This window comes from Botryllus schlosseri, chromosome 11 (genome assembly GCF_051294905.1).
Source record: "Botryllus schlosseri isolate E-star chromosome 11, Bs_hap1, whole genome shotgun sequence".
NCBI lineage: Eukaryota > Metazoa > Chordata > Ascidiacea > Stolidobranchia > Styelidae > Botryllus > Botryllus schlosseri.
The window spans coordinates 10,434,166-10,456,350 of record NC_137246.1 but is presented as its reverse complement, the minus strand read 5'-3'; the positions used below and the strand labels follow the sequence as shown (position 1 = coordinate 10,456,350).

Genomic DNA, 22,185 nt, shown 5'->3' with positions numbered 1-22,185 from the left:
AGATTGACAAATACAGTACTAGGCCTCGAATCTAAACCCAACAAACAAACCTCGATCAATGTTTACTGGTGAGTCATAGTTGCATAGTTGAGTGGCTTTGTTCTCGATGGTGGGGTTTATTTTTTGGATAATCGCTGAGTCACGACACAGCATTGAGTACAGAATCCGAACCTGCTTAGTGCTACGTTAGTAATAGTATAGTAATCATCTATGCATAATCATAAGTACATCAGAGCTATTCCGAATTCGGTATGTCGCAAAGTCAGTCCGGCAATGTGTATGCTCAGTTGGTCACGCTATAGTATTCACTATGGGCCTGCTTGTATTTAGAATTGTGTCCTATGTTGTAGGAATGTAAGCGGATTGTGCAGTGCAGTGCAAAGGGCCCTGTGGATATACAGCTGTATCAGCTGTACCAGCTGTATCAGCTGTATCAGCTGTATCACCCTGTGGATATAAAGCTGTATCAGCTGTATCAGCTGTATCACCATGTGGATATAAAGCTGTGTCAGCTGTATCACCTTGTGGATATAAAGCTGTATGAGCTGTATCACCCTGTGGATATAAAGCTGTATCACCCTGTGCATATAAAGCTGTATCAGCTATCAGCTGTAACACGGTTCTATCAGCTGTATCACTCTACCTATATGAAATCGGTGTCTTGTGTTCAAACAATTCTTGATTTTTTTTATTCCTATTTTTTTAATTACGTTAACTTTGAGAATCATCGCTGCTCCCATATTATATAGACAAACCGTACCGAGATTCACCCAGGTATCACTCTTCAATTAGTATCAGGTCTATAATGTCTGGGATGCGCGAAATAGTCTAGTAGGCTGTCACACATTTAGTGAGTAAGCTCTTTTCACTTACACGCGCGAAAAAAGAGAAATTTCTATATTTCATGATTGAGTCGGTCAATATATGATCGGGAATTGCATATAGATTGCTATCAATTTTTTTTAACGTCTTTATGCTCACGTAATCTACCGGTAGAGCTGAATGAGGTGTGTTTGAAAAGGTAGTACCCCTCGAATAATAATAATTAACATATCCGGGTGTGTAACACGTTGGCAGGAACAAAACAGCACTTCGTCAGGCTCCCCAAAAAACCTTGAATCTTGGGCTCCTATAGGGTGATAAACTAGGCTTACCATATTTTGGAAATCTAAAAAGAGGACACTTTTTCAGAAATTTGAGACTTGCAAAACCGGAGAAGAATTCTCAAAAATCGGTGCATTTTTCCCACTTTGTGATCAGTTGACTAAAAAATAACAAAAAAAGGCCAACCTTTCGCTCATAGCTCAAATCACCGTTTTTCACGCCGAAATACCCGCCGGAGCGTCAATTCTGAGCTAATTTACGGCATATCACTCGCATTTTTCTCTAAATGTGACCTAAATTTTCAAAAAAGAGGACAAAATCTCAAAAAAAAGGAGAAAGGGCGTCCTCCGAGGACACTTTCAAAAAAGAGGACAAATCTTCTTAAAAGAGGACGTATTGTAACCCTATGATAAACCGTCCCCCATCACCTTGTTCGCTTTTGCCACGAAATTATTGTTGTAGGCCTACTGTTTAGTGAGCCAGCGTTAAGCGCAAAAATTTTCAATAATTCATGATAAAATCGGCCTATAAGATCGGGATACAGCTGATACAGCTTTATATCCACAGAGTGATACAGCTGATACAGCTTTATATCCACAGGGCGATACAGCTGGTACAGCTGATACAGCTTTATATCCACAGGGTGATACAGCTGATACAGCTTTATATCCACAGGGCGATACAGCTGGTACAGCTAATACAGCTTTATATCCACAGGGTGATACAGCTGATACAGCTTTATATCCACAGGGTGATACAGCTGATACAGCTGATACAGCTTTATATCCACAGGGCCAGTGCAAAGTGCGGTATTTGCGACCCCCAGCACCAGCACTATACCAGTCTGGACGTCGGTGTCCGTAGAACGCGCGAACACAGTCATTGTACTTTGTAGACACCGAAACTGATGTGAAGCATCGTTAGAATATGGATGAAGTACATATTTTGGATTTTTACGCGGAATGACCTTATTTCGCATAGTGACTGACATGGCATGCAGTGACTATAGTGACAGACCTTATGATGCATGCAATCACACAAACCATGTTGCAATTATACGCTGACTAGGTCTAGCTACACATGGTCACGTCATGTATATGGTAAGCTGACTAAAATGGACCACCACTGATCCTATAAAATGAGTTAAGCAGATCTTCCTTTCCCTTACGACATATCTCACACCGTGGTAAAAATTGAGCTGTGACACAGTTATAACCTGAGTAGTCTTGTAACGCGCAATGACACAATTTATTAAATAGAATTGAGTAGGCCTACCTTGATTGCCACGTGCAGTTTAGATAGACGAAGACTGAGCAAAAATTGGTCATGAACGAAATTCTTGGCTTATAAATTCTGTCCTCAAAACTCATATTCAAATATTCGAATCATTGTGCTCAGACCTTCAGCAGTTCCCCCTCTGTTCACTAGTTATGTCCTTGGTCCTGTCAGTGAACTGTTGAGTGAGAAATAGATAATTTATTTGTGAACCATTTGATAAAAACTACTGTATGTAGGCTACGAAATATTGTAAAATCTGGTATGGTATGAAACCTATGTATTTTTAACTCATTCAATATGATTGATGTTGTCGTAAGTCAGATTCATTGTACTTTTTGAGACTTAGCAGTCTATCCATAACAATCATACGGTATTTTCTAAAGTTGCAGATTTACGGCATATGTCTTGACTCTTGTCATGATGAATTCTGAATTACTCTATGATGCCCTGCATACGTATGCATCTGAAGGTCAAAGAGTGCTGGTACTATGGAGCAAACAATTCACGCAAGAATTGGTGAAACCGTTTGTTGATACTGTCCGCAAAATGGTTGGGGATTCAGGATCAGTGCATGTGGAAAATGCAGACCGTCTGAAAATGGCAAATTACTCGTCGGCTACATTTGACGTTGCTCTTGCTGGGTTTGTATCGACTGCCATGTATTTCGATAGACCGTTGTTTGTGGAAATAGCACGATTATTAAAGCCAACTGGACGGATTTTTGTATGCTTTTATGTATCTGAGGATCCTTCAATTAAAAAAATAAAAGGCTTTCAAAAGGATCACTTTCGTTCACTCAAATTATCAGGATTTACCGATGTCAAACATGAGGATGTTTACAAGCAATTCCAATGGCAAATATTGAAGGGTAAAAAGCCTGATTTTGAGGTTGGTACTTCACAAAAATTAAGTTTTCCCAAGAATGTGATTTCTAAAGAAGATGTGAAGAAAGTGTGGTCATTGGATATAGACGACGGAGATGTGGAGTTGGTAGATGATGAAGATCTCTTGGACTCGGCAGACCTCCTAAAGCCCGCGAGGGAAACCTTAACCTCTGACTGCGGCACAAAGGACAAAAAGAAAAAAGCGTGTAAAAACTGCACGTGTGGATTGGCTGAAGAATTGGAAACGGGAAAGTCAGAAACCCAAAGTGCAAAAGCTGCCACATCTGCTTGTGGTAGCTGCTATCTGGGAGATGCATTCCGGTGTGCTAGCTGTCCGTACTTGGGCATGCCTGCTTTCAAGCCAGGGGACAAGATTAAGCTCAACGAAAGACAGTTGAAGGCTGATGCATGATTCCAAATTGTATTTCTCTGTCCATTACATTATAGGGCACTGCAATTAATTCATGTGTAACAATGGGTTTTGGTATGTCGACTTTTCGTTGTGTATGACGTAACATTGTTTGTTGTCGTGAGACTGCAAACTTACTTAATCCCTCCTCAGTTGCTCTCATTGATTGGAATTATTTTGTCAAGTGTAACATATATTATTACGTCTGTAACAAGGTATAGATAGTGCAACACCAAATTCAATGTTTTTGTTCAATGGTGATATAGCATGCGGAGACTTTCACCAAATCAATAAACTGTGTAGGCTACCCTTATAATTTTTGGCCTATTGATTAAAAAGAGAATCGCATCATGGTATCATTACATCAGGGTGGTCCAAGGAAAGCCTGCAGGCTGTAAAGGGGAAAATCCAATTTAATCATAATGATCGGTGTGATGGTCTTTATTGAAAACCGAAGCACTTTAATTTTTTCAAGGAAGTCAACTAGGTTTTGCCAACTACACTGCTTCACACTTTTATTTCATAGTTTTCAAGGCAAAACTACTTTTCAGACTACTTCAGAATTTTGTGAAGTCGTTTTGGTAGCCTATGATAATGAGTGAAATCATCATAATGAATTGCCGAAATATCTCCTGTATGACGGCAACCGAATAATGTCTTGAAAATACACAAATTAGTAGTGCCATCAGTCGTTTCGCATTATTCTCAAAGATGTATCCTTCTATTTGTAGTTACTTTTACTTCTACTTGTATAGCAACAAGAGACTAATTTGACCACCTCTGGACCTACGTACAATGATCTCTGCTAATTTCATACTGAAGCACGTAAAAGAAATTGATATATACGTATATATAGGCTATGAAACACCTGAATAGATGTATTAGGACAATGTCCGATTTAATTTCAGTGGCTGATTGGCGTAGGCAGGCAGATATGTTTTCTTCGGCGATTCATACCTGAGAGAATGTCAGTGTGCTGCCAAACATGCAGTCAAAATCAATGAGGGGAAACTGCTCATCACCTTAATAATGAAACGTGCTGCAGAGAGTTTTAGTGAATTTGTTACTGTATTGTATCTTCAACACACATGTATGACATAACCTTTGAGGCAAGGATATTAACGCCAGAGTTGCCAGTGTTGGTACTCCAGTAGAAGTAGAAGTAACATCATAAATTCTTACTTCAAGGGACAGTAGAACGTGAAGGTCTGCTAAGTACTCATACTTATAGCAGTTAATTGGAGATGACTACTCATGAAATTGCAAATATTTGGAACCAAAACAAAACGATTAATGACACTTTGGATTGTTGCAATTTTCAAAAATAAATTCGGTTGCGGTGATACGGAGCCATTTCCCCCCAATTGCTATGACAATTTCACTCAAAAGGTGACACAAACACAATCAAAATAATTTTCGACTTTATCAAGCTAGAAGTATAACAATTAAGTGACTTTGCCATGAAAACTGCAACAGTGAAGTTGAAGTAGTGCAAATATCAACTCATCCCAGGGTTTGGATCATCCTAATATACGTTATTGTTTTACCAATGTATCTTTGAAACTGTGTTGGCCCCTTGATATGATTATTTTTTTCAATTTATTGCAGCTGGGGAGTTTGGATGAGCAATGCATTGCCTCCGATTAAAACATAAGTTACCTTTTGATAAAAGTATTTTTACACGCCTTCTATCAACATCGGAGTATCATGATGTAATAATATCTGGTGGCGGACTCATCGGAGGTTCTATGGCTTGTGCTCTCGGTAACTGCTCGTCAATAATTTTGCTATTCTCTAAGTAATCTTCCAGTTTTGAACGTGTTATTCAGGTTTGAGTCCAAAGTTCGCGAAAAAGAAAATTCTACTTCTTGAGGCTCAACCAGAATCCACATCCGCAGAATTCAGCGTTGGTCAACCGTTTAGCAACAGAGTATGCGCAATATCACCTGCATCGCGAGACATCATGAAAGACTTGAATATTTGGGACACCATTGAACGGAAACGATTTGTTAGGAAAATGCAGGTGAATTTGAGGATTTTTTTCAAGCTACAGTTTTCAGATTCGGGCATTCTGTTACATTCAGATACGAGACATTTAGGACTGACTTTGATTTTCTTTCATCATTGCCATTGTGCATCCAAAATTTGGTGCCAACAAACGTTACGGTAATTAGTTTCTAATTGCTCATACATAGTGGGCTTATGGGCTAATGTTAAAATCTTTGCCTTTGGCAGTTTCCTCCAAATGAATAAGGTGCGCATCCAAAAATCTAAGTTATACTAAACAAAATTTGAAAACTATCGAGAAATTTTGTTCATCTCAGAACGTGTGGAAGTAGGCTAAAGTAAATGATAAATAGTGATTTGATTGCCTTATTATGTATAATGCAGCGCAAAAGGATTATGTGCTGTAGATAGCCAACTACCCTATTCCTATGATGTTACTCCAGTAGCTTGTGTCTTGAAAATTGCTAGTTCCACTGGTGATGAGTACAAATTTCAGCATTACTTCTACTCAAGTAGCCACACTGACTACTTTCACCACTTCTATTCACTACCGTGATTGCAAAATGTGTTTGAATTTTTATACAAAACATGCACAATACATATTGCACACTAAGGGTTACAATACAGAAAAAAATATTAATCAATAATGATAAGAATTATAAGGTTTTATAATGGGAGTGTGGTGGAGCATAATGATGTCCACTAGCATTTACTGTGCTTAGTCACAACCTGTTTCATGGGTACGGTAGGCCTACATATATTTTAGTAATATTCCATCTAAATTTTCAGAAGAAATGTTGATTTGTGAGGAATTCTGAAACTACTTTGAGTAAAAGTTAGAAATCAGTAAGTTCAAAAGAACTTGGGTAGCTTTAAAAAGTAATTCTGGAATTCCTATCCCTGGCATTAGATGTGAACTCTTGAAATTGAATCATTATTTCATCGATCGCACATCTTTTAAATGAAACCCAGAAAACTAATGTAGGCTATCTCTAAATTGTTAGTTTACAAATTCAAGTTATTTATCACTGAAAGCAAATACCGCAATTTTGTTAAACATGTCCGCAACCTTGCCGTGGTGTGGTGTTGATTTTGTATTTCTAATATTCAGGTGTGGGATGCCTTGTCGAAGTCGTCTATTATATTTGACGAAGATAACATGTCTGGTGATCTGTGCTACATTATCGAAAATAATCTCATGATCTCTGCCATCACCAGAGTCTTGCACAAGCTCATGTCGGACCATTTCCAAATACGTTACAGTAGCAGAATCACAGACGTGGTGTTGCCAAAGAACTATACCAATCTCAACAGGAATGAACCGTCATCTAATGCGAGAATAACTTTGGAATCAGGCCAGCAATTGGAATGCAACCTTCTGGTGAGATTAGTGATAATGAAGTGATTGCAAACAGGACTGGTTCTTTATGTAAATGGACTATAGACACATACACTTATAAGTGCGATGGTAGCTTAAATTTATTAATGGGATTTGGCACAATGGCACATCATAGTTAATTTATTCTCTGCTTATGCTAACATATTTACATTTATAACAGTTGCCTGCCAACATAGTTACATTTATGAAAATTGCCATTCTCCAAAGCATTTGCAATCATCATCATTTTATTAAATTTTTAATCAATATACTACAAGATTGCGATATAAGGAGAAGATAGGAGGGTGCCGAAACGACTTGGAGCAGTCTTTCAATTAGACACCCACCTTGGCCTACAGCATGTAAATAAGAGGCATGCACACTGGATTCAAGAAGGGATAACATAAAAGGAAGCGACGAAAATGAATGCTGCATATGTCGGTCGACTCGATATGTCAGATTGTGGTCCGATAATCTTGAGGGCTGACTGGTATTGGTTCAGTAGAAATTATTTGTATTTGGATTTGAATGTGGACATGCTCGGCGACTGTCAGATAGCTGGCGAGATGATGTTTCACACTACCGGTCCGGTATACTTGATAGAGTGAACCTGTGTCACAATTGAAACAGAAAGAGCCCCTGTATCGTGGTTACGATATATATTTTTGGGAAATTTAAACCTTTTGTGGTGTCATTGGTCATTTTGCGTCAGTCGAGAAGTTGCCAACTCGGATTAGCTGCTAAAAGTGTGTGACCCATTAACAAAATCTGCTTTTTGAAACTACTTACTTGACTCAGATCTTCATTTTCTACTTCTTGAAGTTGTTTTGACATCTTTTAACTAGCTACTTCTAGTTGAAATTTTAAAATTCAGGTGTTTCATCTACTTCTACTTGAGTAGCAATGCTGACTACTTTGACCAGCTCTGGTCACTCGAACTATAAAAAACACACTTTGCCTTGTTTAAATCAATTTCAAGGTATTTATGTCACTTAAATGAACTGTCACCTAGTCCCAAAATTTCTCTTAACATCACTAGCGACAACCGTGTCCAATGGGTGTGCAATTGCATTGTGGGGCAACCTCCAGCGATATCACTGAGCTGTTCCGGTTAGGGATTTCTGGAGCAGACTCTGATCAATAACTGTAAAACCGTAATGACGTACTGATCAATTGCAATTCTCATCAATTGGCCAAAATGGTTGGCTTAAAATCAATTCTTAAATAATGAATAGCCTTCACACGATTTTAGTTTACGGTACCTAAGATTCACCTTAGCCAGTCATCATTGTTTGTTGTGTCGCAGCTCAATAATATCAAATACTTTGTCAACATCATGGACGAAGTCGGGAGTTGGCAACCCTTCGCGCGCATGCCACTTTGATTAATCGTGGCACACCATTTTTACGCACATTACATAGATTATAACCATCTTTGTTGCAAAATATGAAACAGAAGTTTTCAAAATCGAACGGGTACCCATCGGCTATGATTTTGTTAGCACGCCGTTATGCTCACGGCTGAATGCAGTCTATGGTTAGTGCCTAAAAACAAATATGTTAATTGTTTCTCGAATTGACTTTCCCTAGTTTTCTTGAAAGTTGGTCCAAAGGGAGTCAAAACATACCCAGTGGTTCTAGAATGTTTTATAGCACGCCCTAAGTGTTAGTTTAATTACATCTGCCGGCTCAAGCCTCACACATCGAACGAAATGCATTTCTAATGTTTGTATGCTATACGTTTCTAGGTGTAGGTATGAAATAGAGAAGGTGCAGACAAATAGTTGTAGCCTACGCTTCACATTTTTTGAAACAGGATTCATTACTAAGCGGTTTGTGGGATTCCTTGCTTGAAACGATGATTACAAGAAAACTGAAAAGGGCTGGTGTGCACAGGGCACACCAGCTGGAAATATTCTCACATTGACATACTAGGCACGCTGCATACAAAAGGTTGCCAACCCGTGGACTAACTTTTCACTCACCCAGTTACATAGTATAGATATGATGGATCTTGTTTTCAAGCCAGTTGTGGTAGCAACATTGGCATATGTGGGCGTGTATCTTTGTGTAGGTTTTCACGCCAAAAATATCCATAACAATGAAAGTATTTTTAGATCGCAGCTGATGGCGCTCAGTCTACTATTCCTGGTAAGTGTAATTTACAAAGCATAGGTTGGCAATATGGACAGTCGGGAATTGTCGCAACCCTCAAGTTTACGGAACCGTGTGACAATGTCGTTGCATGGCAACGATTTTTACCAGAAGGTGAGTTATTTTTGCAATCTCTATACCCGTGCTTTTCAACCGGTGTGCACAGTGCACCTAAATTTGCATGGGGTGCACCAGCCCAGAAAGGTATGCGTCACAAAACTGCTACACTAAACCAGGGGTTCAACTGGGTCCATAAAATGCAAAAAAATCTTAGGATTAATACCAAGCCGATTCATTATGCAGGATTTACTGCTAATAGATGAATTGATCAAGCATGCGATTAGGAAGTAAATCTTCTCGCCAACAGGATTTACGGTTGTAATCAGCAGATTCTCGTTGTCTAATTAAACTAATTACAGCAATGCAATCAAATTTGCGAAATATTTCTGTGCTCAAATTTTATTCTAGTCTAATTTTCTGAAAATGCTACAAGAGAACTGTATAGTGTGAAACGAGCCAGGCGTACTGCTCAGACACTTATTTGCTATTCTCATACTTATGAGACTGAATTCTGATTTTTGCAAATTCAGTAATTTTATTCTGATTTGAAAAGAAATGTGTTGCTATAATTCTAATTCTAATTTAATTTGGAAAAGGTGAACATTTTCCTGTTGTGCAAATCTGGTCAGAATATGAGAATGAGAGTCCTAATAGGCCTATATGGAAATAGCACAATGACTGTGCATTTTCATGTTGTTATCAGCATGATTCTTTCAGACTCAGTCCATTTCCTAACCTAGACGTTTTTTTGTTGGTGGATATTTTTACATTATATATTAAACATTGCAGCCACTCATGGTAAGGTAGTGAAGGCTGTGCGCCCAAAGTGTCACAAACTCTTGAATTTACATAAGTAGTATTGCGATTTGTCTGTACGCTGGCAATTTTGACACATAATAAATGGACTAATGAACTTTGATACTGCAGCGGCAGTCGTTTAATCTGTCTCGGGTGAATTAATTGATCTCCGACAATTAATCATTTATTGAAATTTGAAATGTCAAAACACCACAAGATTGCAACATTGGGGGTGTCAAGACAACAGTTAGATACATTCTACAGTGTCCCCTTTTACTCTCAGCACCCCTCAATCGACCAGTTTGAAGCTGGCACCCCATGGCACATTGGTAACACCGTCTTGGGGTGCCGGAGCACACTTCGAGAACAAGTATGTAATGATATATACACTATATCCAGCCCGTTTGCCGCAAACATTGTACTGTGGATGCAATAGCAAGACTCATTATTATTAATCTAGGGCTGCAAATCCGTGGTGGCTATCAGTGAAACGGCGATGAAACGAATTTTTAATACATTTTATGTCAATTTTCAGGTCCTATTGCTTTACTACCGCTTGACGAAAATCACAGTTCCCTAGTTTGGAGCACAACCCACGAACTAGCCAATGAAATTATGTCCTTGTCGGATGAAGAGTTTGTAGAACGAATAAATAATGCCTTTGTAAGGATAAAACCTTGAGTTTTGATCATTTCCAAGTTACTTCGCTTTTGATTGTTGCAGTGCATGAGCTATGAGCAACCCAGCGGGATGGATCATGCTGAAATATTTCTGGAAAAAGTCCTCAGCTGGTCGACATCAGGTCTGGAAAATCTTTATTACATCTTCCCATAGTAATCGCAGTAATTTATTTTTCAGCTAATAATTCTGAAACCATACAGCTTCCACCATGCATAATGGAATCCTGTGGGAACCGCGGTCGCTTTCCATTGGGGCTCAGTCATTCGAACCACTTTGTGATGCCTAGACTTGCGCTAATTGGAGACTCAGCTCACAGGTACCACGTAAAACAACAGCGATTATTTCTTACCTTCGGAATTACTTCAATAGATATGGCCTAGCACACCAGACTAGACCCTAGACATGCCCGGTAACCCTATTTTAGAAGATATCTCCAGTCAAATACCATTGTATAACTAAAAAGAAAAAAAACTAAACGTCAGTAAGCCATTTTCTAGCAGGCATTTGACTAAAGATTTGCTGAGCATTGACTACAAAATAGTAAATAGCATTTATAATGCTGACAGATATTCGCCTGTGATGTCTACAATATGTTGAAAATATGATTCAAGCTCATACTCCAAGAGCTTCAGATAAAAATCATCGGTTCGAATAATTTTTAACTGCTTGAGACACACAATGTACAATTCCAACACACAAGACATGCAATTTGTCAAATATCTTTACCAAGTACATTATCAGACAAACCAAAGTGACAAAGAGTTTCTGATGGACTCACGGGTAAATCCCATCGTCATTGTTGCTGTGATGAGAATCGGTATGTAATGCACACAACCCAGCATTTTTATGACAGAATCAATAACGCATTCCAAAGATTTGCTGTGCATGGAGTTATCTTAAAAAATTACACGAAACCTGTTAATATGCCAGCATTAGATCAATGAGCCTGTTTGCTTTGGTTTTGTCTTTACTTTACTGTTATACTGACATCGCACTAATTTGCTCTGGAATATATGTCTCTCCAATCTCCCAATCTCTGTATCCACTATTCTCATTTGTGCGACTGTTTTCTGTCTTCCTTGACGAATTAAGGATATACGTTACTCACTGCATCAACAGTTAAAATATCGTTTTCTATCACACTTGTAGCCGATATCACGAGCAGCCTGGTGCATCAATTATTAACACAAATAACTTGCGGATTATTTTATCCTGGATAAGATGACGCAAATGTATTTGTATTTGATATTTGAATTAATTTCGTGCAGGATCCATCCCTTGGCTGGCCAAGGAGCGAATTTGGGATTCGGTGATGTATCGTGTCTGCTCAAAGTATTAAATCAAGCTGTGTATGATGGGAAAGACATTGGTGGGTGACTCTATTTAAGTGGCTATTTCACCAGGATTTATAACCCTCACACCGAGCTACATTAGATGGCTCAAGGATATTGGGTTTATCCTTCGTAGATTTAATATATCGCAAGATCAAATGTTTTGAAGCCAAACATGAAAGCCGCAAAAGATTTTCATTCTGAAATGTACCCGAAGACAACTGATTTCACCAGTTTACACAAACGGTGATGCTGGAGATATTGGAACTGACATAATCTATTACTGCCATAGTGCCTCAATATATTTAGTATAAATGAGATGAGGTAATTGTATTCAGCATTCGCCATGACTGACCTAGACTACAACCAAAAACGCATGAGCATATACTTGATTCTACTAAAAAAAAAACTTTCTTATTAGTAAGTACTAAGCCTACCGGCATGCTTGAGTGCACGCCAAGCCTCTTGTGCAATTACTGTTAACTGATTTGATCTCAGTTTCAACAAAATATACCTCCATTTTGTGACACCTAAACACTAACTTATTTGTACCACTGCATGTCACGCAAATGGAGAACATTTAAAAAAAAAAAGTTTTTAAGTGCGATTTTCCGGGACGTTGGTTCACCATCATCAAAGGATGTGGAGCGAAAAAATGAGAGCTGCCAAACAATCCCATATCGAGGATAAATTACAGCTAGGGTTGCATTTAAAACAAAAAAATCGATTCAAAACAACCATGCTTAAAACAGCCCTTGTTTAAAATATACTTTTTATTGTTTTTTTAATCCATCACGTCACTAATCCTTGGTTGTGACGTCACAGTGGACGGACATTGACAATTGAAAATATATGGTAAATATGACTCCTTCGTCAAGAATTCCGACCACTGTCATAAGCAGTATTTTTATGATTGGCCATCATAACCAACCTTGTGTTGAAACCAGGTCATAAGTTTCCGAGTCACAAGTCAATCTTAATTTTATAGTTTTGACTCGATTCAAGTCGAGTCATTTTCAATTCACGTCCGAGTCAAGTCCAAGTCAGCTAGTAGAGGGTCGAGTTCGAGTCATAGTGTTTTGATTCGAGACCGAGCTCGAGTCATTATGTTCACTGTTCAGTTTTCAGTTCAATCCGGTTCAACCCACTTTTTCAACTATGCTCGAGTGATATAAAATGGCTCGCATTCATAATATGGTAATTTTCCTCAGTTCTAACAGTTATTGGCGCTATTTTCCAAGTATCAGGACTGATAGACGAAATACCAATAATGTTTTACCTTTACTATTCTTTGAAGTAACTATGAAAGGTCTGTCTTGGCGGTTTTAGTCTCGAGTCATATGACTTGGTTCGAGTCATCCACAATGACTCGTGTACAAGTCGAGTCATTTTACGCATTTGAAAAATTGACTCGAGTCAAGTCGAGTCACCAAAAAATCATGACTCTAGTCGAGTCATCACTACTCTGCATCAGAACACTCATTCCGTACCTATGATCTATATCTACCAACTACTTGTTATAACTGTTGAACCGACGTTGATTTCAAGGGTTCCGACCGCTCTACATCGTATACGTCGACTAAATTGGATGCAAATCGTCTGTAGGCTCTTACTACATGTTTATTCGAAAGTATTTACATTATAGCACAACGATACTACGTTTGAAAAAAAAATAATAATTACAGCATTGATTGCCAAATAATGAAGAATGCCGCCGCTAAATTTCCGGTACGATTTGTTGCTCAGCCACTCAGTAATTGCAATTGTTTTGTATTACAGGTTGTCTGTCACGTTTGCTTAGTTATGAAAGTGAAAGTCAGGCACGCAGTGCTGTTATGTGTGCCGTGACTGACGGTCTAAATAAGTTGTATTCAACAAACGCAACTCCCATAGTAATAATGCGTTCAATTGGTATGCAGTTGGCGTCTTCAAACCAAACAATTAAGGTGAGCTTCGATCTCGTAAATTTAGTAATCCCCTTGGTAAATGGCGTATTTGCAGAAAACTTTGATGAAGCGCGCAATGGGATAACGAAAATACCAAATGCTGCGGAGAGTGCTTGGATTTGCATCACTGTTGTAGTACGCACTTTTCAGCTTTCCTGCTGCCATCACGGATATCCCGTTCTGGATATCTATACTTCTTATTTTCAACACGAATCCTTGTCATTTACGAGTTTGCATTCATTGGCGATGAGAAGGGAAGGCCACAGAGGCTTAGATTAGTAGCGGCATGTGATTTCCGTCCATAGTTCTATCCCGTAACGGGGAACGTGTGGTCCATGGTTCGCTATTGAGGCAGTAGCTCGCCTGTCTCGGCAAAATGATTTTAATAAAGTAGTGAGACATGCGCTTTTTCAAGTACTCAAATTATGCTATCCTCTCCACCTGGACTCCTAGAGTAACTTTATGACGGAGAATTACAGCAGCAACGCTAGGGTTACCATACGTCCTCGAGAGCCAAATCAAACTCCGTTACAATGCAACATTTGAGGCTGATTTTTGGGGGTTCCGGGAGCACGAGCAGAATACAATTTATATTTTCGCAATCAGTATCGCGGTACCTTTCGATTAATACTCGTTGTATATAATTTAGTGCTTGGTAAGCCGATCAAAGATTGTCTTTAGCCAAATGGAAAGTGTGACACGTAGACCAATTTCACTGAACCGTGAGACTAACTAGTCATGCTGCAACAAAAACACGCCTCTTCATACACAGAGACTTACGTCATAATAGGCCTTTTGCAGGACTTTGATCACGTGACCCGTAGCGCATAGCAACCACAAATTGGTTAGCAAGCTACTTTCTCGCCCACCTGCTTCAGTGCTAAATATCTCAGAGTGTACTGCTGATTTCTGGTTGTAAACGTCTCGATAATTTGTCGTCAAAGCGATCGAAGATTTACCTGTGATAGATGTCACTCCTCCGGAGTAGATTAGAATGATTTCGTCAATATAACGCAGAAATTCCTGGGTAACGTAGTCGTACTTCGGATATTGTATAATATCGTTTTAGGGTTGTAAACGTTCCATAATAGTGTCATCGAAAAGCGCAAGGCTTCAAATGTGTTGGATGTCTTTGCTTCAAGAACTATGTAAACTCCTTGCGTCAAAATGATCGATTTTGTAGCTGATATTTGGTAGTCAATTATGATTTTATGGCGCAAATCTCGACATTGCAGGTGATCGACTGCTTGATATTTATTGTATCATTAAGTTAGGTGTTGATAGCATACTATACCATAGTTGTTGTGTAGTGGCAGTTGGTAAACATTGCAGTATTTTGATAATTGATGTCGATTGCGATATAGAGGATACCGCCATCTTTAAGCCTGAAGAGACAATGACTGGCAGTACGTTGACATGTTAGGAATTCAGGCATTGTGCAACATACAGTATATATATTAAACATCCTGTGCTATTGTATAATGACTTCTCAGTTGACCAATTCAAAATATTTAGATATATAGGCCTACCTATATTACAAGTTCTTGATCATTCTGTCATGCTGCCAAGTGCCACTACCCCAAGAAAAATGAGCATCAGCTCCAAGTGATGGTGAAACAAACTGTCTCAAGGCCTGGATTACTTGATTGATTGCCTGGATTGGATTACTTTACTGTTTGGCACATTGCAAATATCTTGGGTTTCAAGACATGGCTGTACCACATGTATACGAATTAATGATCTGATGGAATATCCCAAGAGAACACAGGCAACTAAGAAATTGATGAGGCCCTCGTCAAGAATTCAGCCTGGAGCCAATTATGATCACCACATAAAATTTGGTCATACGGAAAAAGGCAGTGTGGTTTCATGCCAACGGCCAATTTTTAGCTGATGATCTGAACACTGACTAACTGTCCTGAACTTCTTTCCCGATGCTGATGTCCGCTTCGAAAATGATATTTCATTTTGCCTACAGCAAGATAACCGCACTTCCGTAGATCCTATGAATCTGTCTAAACAAGTGGCTATGGAAGTAGAGGAAAAGACATGGGCAGTGGGCATTAAGTCTCAGCAGGTATGGAACCTGATAAGGTTGACATGCATTTTTCTTCAACAATATCTTACGATCTGCAAAAAAAATTAATGAATTGCACTTCTTTCCATGTATATTTGTAAATTCAATGAATCAAAGAATGTAATTAGTTCAGAACATTACGAAGTCCATGAAAAAAGGAACAATTCTCGTCGTAAGTTGGTTGAACCAATATGCAGAGAGAGTCAGTAACGAAGTGCTATTTTACGTGAGTACCCGCGTCATTATGTGTTGAGGCTACTCCCACTTCTACTTGACACCTTTAAGGCAGTACTTTTTTGTCGGACTTGAGATTTTGTAAACTAGAAAGTAGCTGTGGCGCATGATTGCATCCCCTTTAAGGGTGAAGTTGTCATAACAACTGGGCAAAATAGCCCCAGTACCACGGTAACTAAATCAATTGTTGGAAATTGCACCTATTCGTAGTGCCATTACTCTTTTGCGTTGATCAAGATGCATCGTGCAATGTTAACAGTTGTCACCCGGCATTATTTTCTAAAACTAAGCGACCATTGACCAAATCTACTTCATGTAACGAATTTCTTGACTACTTTTCAGAAATTGATTTCTACTTTCACTCGAAGTACTTTTGACATCTCCTGGAAGTAATTATTTCTACTTGTACTGGAGTAGCGTTACTTCTACTCGGTTACCAACAATGACTACGTTGACTAATTTTGGGTATAGAATGACCGATCTTGTCACTGCGTTGACTTGCTCTATGATCTATTTCAGTGGTTCCCAACCTTTTTCGACTCATCGCCCCCTTTTCAAGCTCAACGCCGATCATCGCCCCCCATCGCTATACAAACTGTAATCACCGGCGGGTTGGCTAAAAAAAAGGTCATTTCTCCGACTTGACTCCAATAAAGCCGTTTTAACGCGTCATCGCCCCCTTCGCTATTTTCGCCCCCCGTCGCCCCCTGTCCATTTTCGCCCCCCTATCGCCCCCTTCGTCATTTTCGCCCCCCTCGTCATTTTCGCCCCCCTAGACCGCCAAATTGCCCACGTTGGGAACCACTGATCTATTTGATAGTTACTTCCCGTAGTTCGCTGAATAGCGCACATGCGACATCAACTATTAACCCCGCGTGATTTTCCAAATCCACTTCAATCGCAGTTGTGAAGTAGTGCTAACAAAATCAGCATTGTATAACACACTAATGAAGTGCACTGCTTTGATTAGTCTTGATGGCGAGTTCTCCCAAAAGATGTCTTCAGCGACATTGGCACGCCTGCTCCCAAACCAGTAGACCAGGGGTTCTCAACTTCCCTTGTATAACGGGCCGCATTTTAACAGAAAAAGACGCTGCGGGCCGCAGAACAATGTTACCTTGTATTCATGGGCTACTATTAAATTTAGGCTACTGTAGCCTATTTACCAGTCGTATACCGGCATTTAGTACATTTCTATGCATTATAAAGTAATAATGGACAGCGTTCGTAAGTTTGCAGCTGCTGCTTGTGAGAATATGTATCTTCTAGCGGCGCATGTAAATCCCTTGGAGCGTGCATTACATTCGTTGTCAAGTCGGTATATGCAACTTCAAATCCTTCCACCGGAGAGCCGAACTCTCTGTTCTAAAGCGTGGGCGAGCAAGTATAAAATCACTATAACTTTTGCCTCACAGAGACCATTATCACATTGAGCTCTGCGAGTGATATGAGAAGAAGTCTGGTGTTGGGGGGCATTTCTGAGTAAACCATTCAACCTTTCCGTTCATGCCTGGGGCCCTGTACCAATAGCTACAGAAGTCAGCTTTGTCAAGTTGATATTTTTCGCTGGTCCCCTCCCCACGTTTTCCCAGCCAGCATTTCTCTGCGTATATGTCCACTCTGATAAAATTCAACCAGATAATTAGTTATACAATGTCGGTGGATTCATCCAAGGCTGTATAAAAGTAGTCTACGCGGCAACGTGTTTCAGAACAGGCGATAAAAGATTGACTGATATAGATGTTACTCGTCTGGTCAGGATTGAATCAAACACTATTTAAAAGTGTAGGCCTGCTAAGTAGCTGGATTCTCTTGAACCAGAGTCCAGCCGAATAATGATTCAAAACAATAACAATCTGAAGTCGAGCATATATCAAGAAACGAGAACACATTGAAGCAGTGGTTCTCAAAACTTTTTTTAGTCACGCCCCCCTTTTGATAGGGAAACATTTCGTGCCCCCTTATCGTCATATAACAAAATGCAACCAGAATGCTAGCATGGATGGTTATAGCCGTTGATTAGAGAACTCTCAAATAAGAAATTCGGACTATACACAGAGAAATAACTATGAATTGGTGATAAATTGCGCGCAGCGCGAAATTTTTTTCAGTTGACCGCAGCTTCGCGCCCCCTTCAGATGCTTCACGCACCAAAGGGGGCGCGCGCCCCCAGTTTGAGAACCACTGTCTTCAAGATTGAGTAATCAAACGAAACAGAGACGGTGCGATAAAAGAGCCAAGTATCTAAATTAATTTGTAACAATACCGTGTCATTAGTAATTGCGTTTATAATGAAAGATGTCGCGGGCCGCAAAATATACGTCTGCGGGCCGCGGGATGAGAACCCCTGCAGTAGACCGTATATCCTGATCCTTGTGGGTCCCAGCTGCTTCAGTCATATCTTCAATCCAAAATCAGGCTCCACAACAGACAAATAGTACTACTTAACTAGCAAATACTCTTACTGCAATATAAAACAATTGCTCTACTTCAAATGCATGAATTTAAGTAGGGCCTACACTACATATGATCAGAGTTAAGTATACTTATACTATAGTGTAATACGAGTTAACGAGTACGTTGCCGAGAGATTTCTGCGTAATTCCGACGATATCATTCTAAATGCTTGTACAGGATTGACATCTAACATAGTTAAATCTCTGATGACTTCTGCAACAAATTTCCGAAACGTTTACAACCAGAAATCAACAGTACACTAAGCGATATTTAGCACTGAAGCAGGTGCGCGAGAAAGTAGCTTGCTAACCAATTTGTGGTTGCTATATGCGCTACGGGTCACTTGATGCATGTCCTGCAAAAGGCCTATTACCTGTGGTATCTTGTCGCTATGATACGAAGTATTTTATCGCTTCCCACTTTATATTATCTTCTTTTACTTTCACTCAGTGTGCATTGTGCATGCCTCCTCTTTACATCGCCTTGGTCCAGTCTGATCTTACGACTACTCCTAGTCGTTTCGGCATCTTCCTATCATTCATTGTATTGTAGTCATGTGATGTTTTGAAGTGATGAAATTTTATGAATAAACTCGAACTTGGAAGTCAAAATGTCGATTTACGGTCAATATGTAGAGTAAGCTCAAATCTGGTAGTTTGAGCCTAAATCGAAACGTTATTTATTGTCATCAATTGAGTTAATAATAATTCAATTTTTTAAGGTGGCGACCAAACATTCTCCTTTGGTTTGCCGCAGTCCCAGACCCACCTGGTGGGGACCGATGATACTTTGAGTAACACATTTTGAACGTTCATAAATATTTTTTTGAATATCATACATGAATATATGTGCGGTAGGTAGTGCTTGGATCAAAGTGTTGAGCCAGCAAAATATCTGCCGTTACCAGCTGGACATAAGGGGGCAGAGAGCATTGTGTAATTTTTGATCCATCGGTAGGCCTACCACATCTCCCCTACTTGGTTTTAGCCAGACCTAGTCAGAGGTAAAAGAAAACAGTGAAAACGATTAATGAATATTTGTATTCGACTGCTGATCTTAATGAATATGACCAATTTTTAATATGTTTACACCCGAAAGTACAGTTTTCATATTTATTGTACTGCGTGTTCATGCGCCTGTTACCAGTATATTTGCAAAATCCATATGCGTTATACCCGATTTTCTTCAGCCCTCTAATTGTCGAACCATTTAAGTGTATATTGCGAAGGGCGTCGCCAGAAAAAAATATTGAAGAGTGGGGGTTGTGAGAGGCAACAAATGTGCTGCGGTAAAATGTCGACCAGACTCTGGGCGATTACTCCACCAATGTAATCAAATTATATTAAGGTTACTACTTACCATATTTTTGTTGCTCAAAATTAGGACACTCTTTAGCTCCTGCTAGCGAGCATTATAATGAGGCATGAATACATTGTCTCTGAATATGACGTCACGCTAGCAATGCTTGTCTGGGGCCCACCATAGGGTGATCGACGCAACTTTTGGGGGGCTTACTATATGCATCTGATTTCTAGTCGCACCAGGAGTGGAAAATTAGTAAATGACGTAAATTCTGTCAACAATATTGGTTCTTCCATTCTCCGTCTACGTGATCAGAGTTAGCGGTGAATCAGGCGGAGATTATGGAAATGGAGGTATCGTATAAATCTACGCCATTAAGTAATGTTCATGCAACACGGATAAAATATTTATGAGCCGAAATGTCGGTACTCACCAGCATCCAAACGGTCTTTAACCGACGCTTATGGAATATACCGTTCTTATTGTGTTTACAAATAGTCTATGTTAGTGAATGAAGGGTATTTTTATTTACTTGTTGATTGTGTTTTTGCGCGGGCGTGGGTGGGTACCCATATAAAATCAATAGATGTGACATTAAATCGCACGCAGCGCGAAGTATAATATGAAGTAGTCAAAATCTGCCCCGAAATTAGTTGATTTATGTTGATTTAGGAAAAATATTTGCGCTACTTTCAAGCCTTCAACATTCCGAATATTTATACATATTTACTATTTCCTCCCGGACGTAACTGAACATTTAAACTCCGGACATGTCCGGTAAATTACAGACGTATGGCAACCCTAAATTATACGATTACTTCGGAATCGTGTGTTTACATGAAAAAGTAATCTCGGTGACTCACGAATACATTTATATTGCATCATTGGACTTGGGATGGAAACCCATATTCAATGACAATACAACGATTGCGACGAGACTGCATCATGAGAACATTTGTTTTTAAAGAATGGAACGCCATTTTCTTGCGAAGCTACTAAATATGCATTTCCCAACTTTATCGTTGACCCTTTCTCGCCCCGAACAAATTCAAATTCATGGTATGTAAGACGATGGGATGGCCGACGGCACATTCAAATATTGATTGAATAAGTACGAAAAATTGATTGGTGCCCCGTGCCCGCTACAAGTTGGACCATCATAGCAGAATAAGATAAAAATAAAATAAGCATGAAATATGCTGGTACATATATTCTCATGGATATTCGCTTGTTTCACAGCCACTTAAATTCTTTCATTTACGTCAGCATAATTTATCACTTTCTGGATAAAACCGCTGTTGAAAGGTCACCCAGGATACACCTCTTCATTTCCTGGCTTTGTGTAAATCAGTGGTTCTTAACCTTTTTTCCTCCAGCGCCCCCTTTCAAAAATTATCGTGCTCCAGCGCCCCCCAACCTCATATTGTAAGGAATGTAATTAAGACAATGAGTAAGAGGGAGGGCCGTAACAGCACTTCGTCAACCCCCTAAAAACGATTGCCTTGCGCACCAATAGCGTGATAAACCAAACTTCTGAGGGCTTCTCCCCTAAGAACCCCGTAGCGTGATTTCAATGGTCAGCAAAGTTTGTGTGGCCTGGTCGCCCTAGGTACCAAAATATATTAAATATATAATGCATGAATGAATAGGTGGTAGTTACATATATAAGCCGCTATAAACTTTTTATCCTCTCAGCCCACGAAATCAGATTTACCAGTAGCGCTGAGTGAGCTGTTGTATGGGAAAATAAAGGGCACGTAATTAATAATTAAACATATTCGGGCGTGCCCGTAAGTACTATTAATTCGTTACCAGGGACGTAACAGCACTTCGTCAGCCCCCCAAAAACGTTGGTCTTGGGCCCCCATCGGGTTATAAACCTAACTTCCGGGGGCTTCGCCTCCAGACCCCTCTTCGGCTATCCGCTATTTGCTGATACTAGTCATCTACATTGGGTGTCCACTGTCCATTTACTGAGCCAGCTATTCTCATCTAGACGCGCGAAGCGCGAAAACTCTCCATAATTAATGATTGAATTGGTCAATATGATCGGGAATTGAATGTATATTGATATCAATTTTTATGC

General features: G+C 39.5%; 2 protein-coding genes across 3 annotated transcripts; both read left to right on the top strand.

Moving 5' to 3' along the window:
• Positions 1 to 2,736: 2,736 nt before the first annotated feature.
• On the top strand, positions 2,737 to 4,023 carry LOC145450657 (anamorsin homolog). The gene has a single exon (XM_080329169.1). It carries the CDS (start codon positions 2,800 to 2,802, stop codon positions 3,676 to 3,678), a length of 879 nt encoding a protein of 292 aa, XP_080185295.1. The 5' UTR covers positions 2,737 to 2,799; the 3' UTR covers positions 3,679 to 4,023.
• A 1,118-nt stretch (positions 4,024 to 5,141) lies between these two features.
• Positions 5,142 to 14,255, top strand: LOC145450656 (ubiquinone biosynthesis monooxygenase COQ6, mitochondrial-like). Of its 2 annotated transcripts, XM_080329168.1 has the most exons (10): positions 5,143 to 5,439; positions 5,505 to 5,698; positions 6,794 to 7,063; positions 9,177 to 9,327; positions 10,607 to 10,734; positions 10,795 to 10,873; positions 10,930 to 11,068; positions 12,021 to 12,121; positions 13,863 to 14,029; positions 14,085 to 14,255. In XM_080329168.1, exons 1-10 carry the CDS (start codon positions 5,304 to 5,306, stop codon positions 14,112 to 14,114), a joined length of 1,395 nt encoding a protein of 464 aa, XP_080185294.1. In that variant the 5' UTR covers positions 5,143 to 5,303; the 3' UTR covers positions 14,115 to 14,255. The 2 variants fall into 2 exon arrangements, 1 of the variants encoding a protein (XP_080185294.1); XR_013918556.1 differs by lacking the exon at positions 14,085 to 14,255 and having other exon boundaries at positions 5,142 to 5,439; positions 12,021 to 12,204; positions 13,863 to 13,999.
• Positions 14,256 to 22,185: the final 7,930 nt, after the last annotated feature.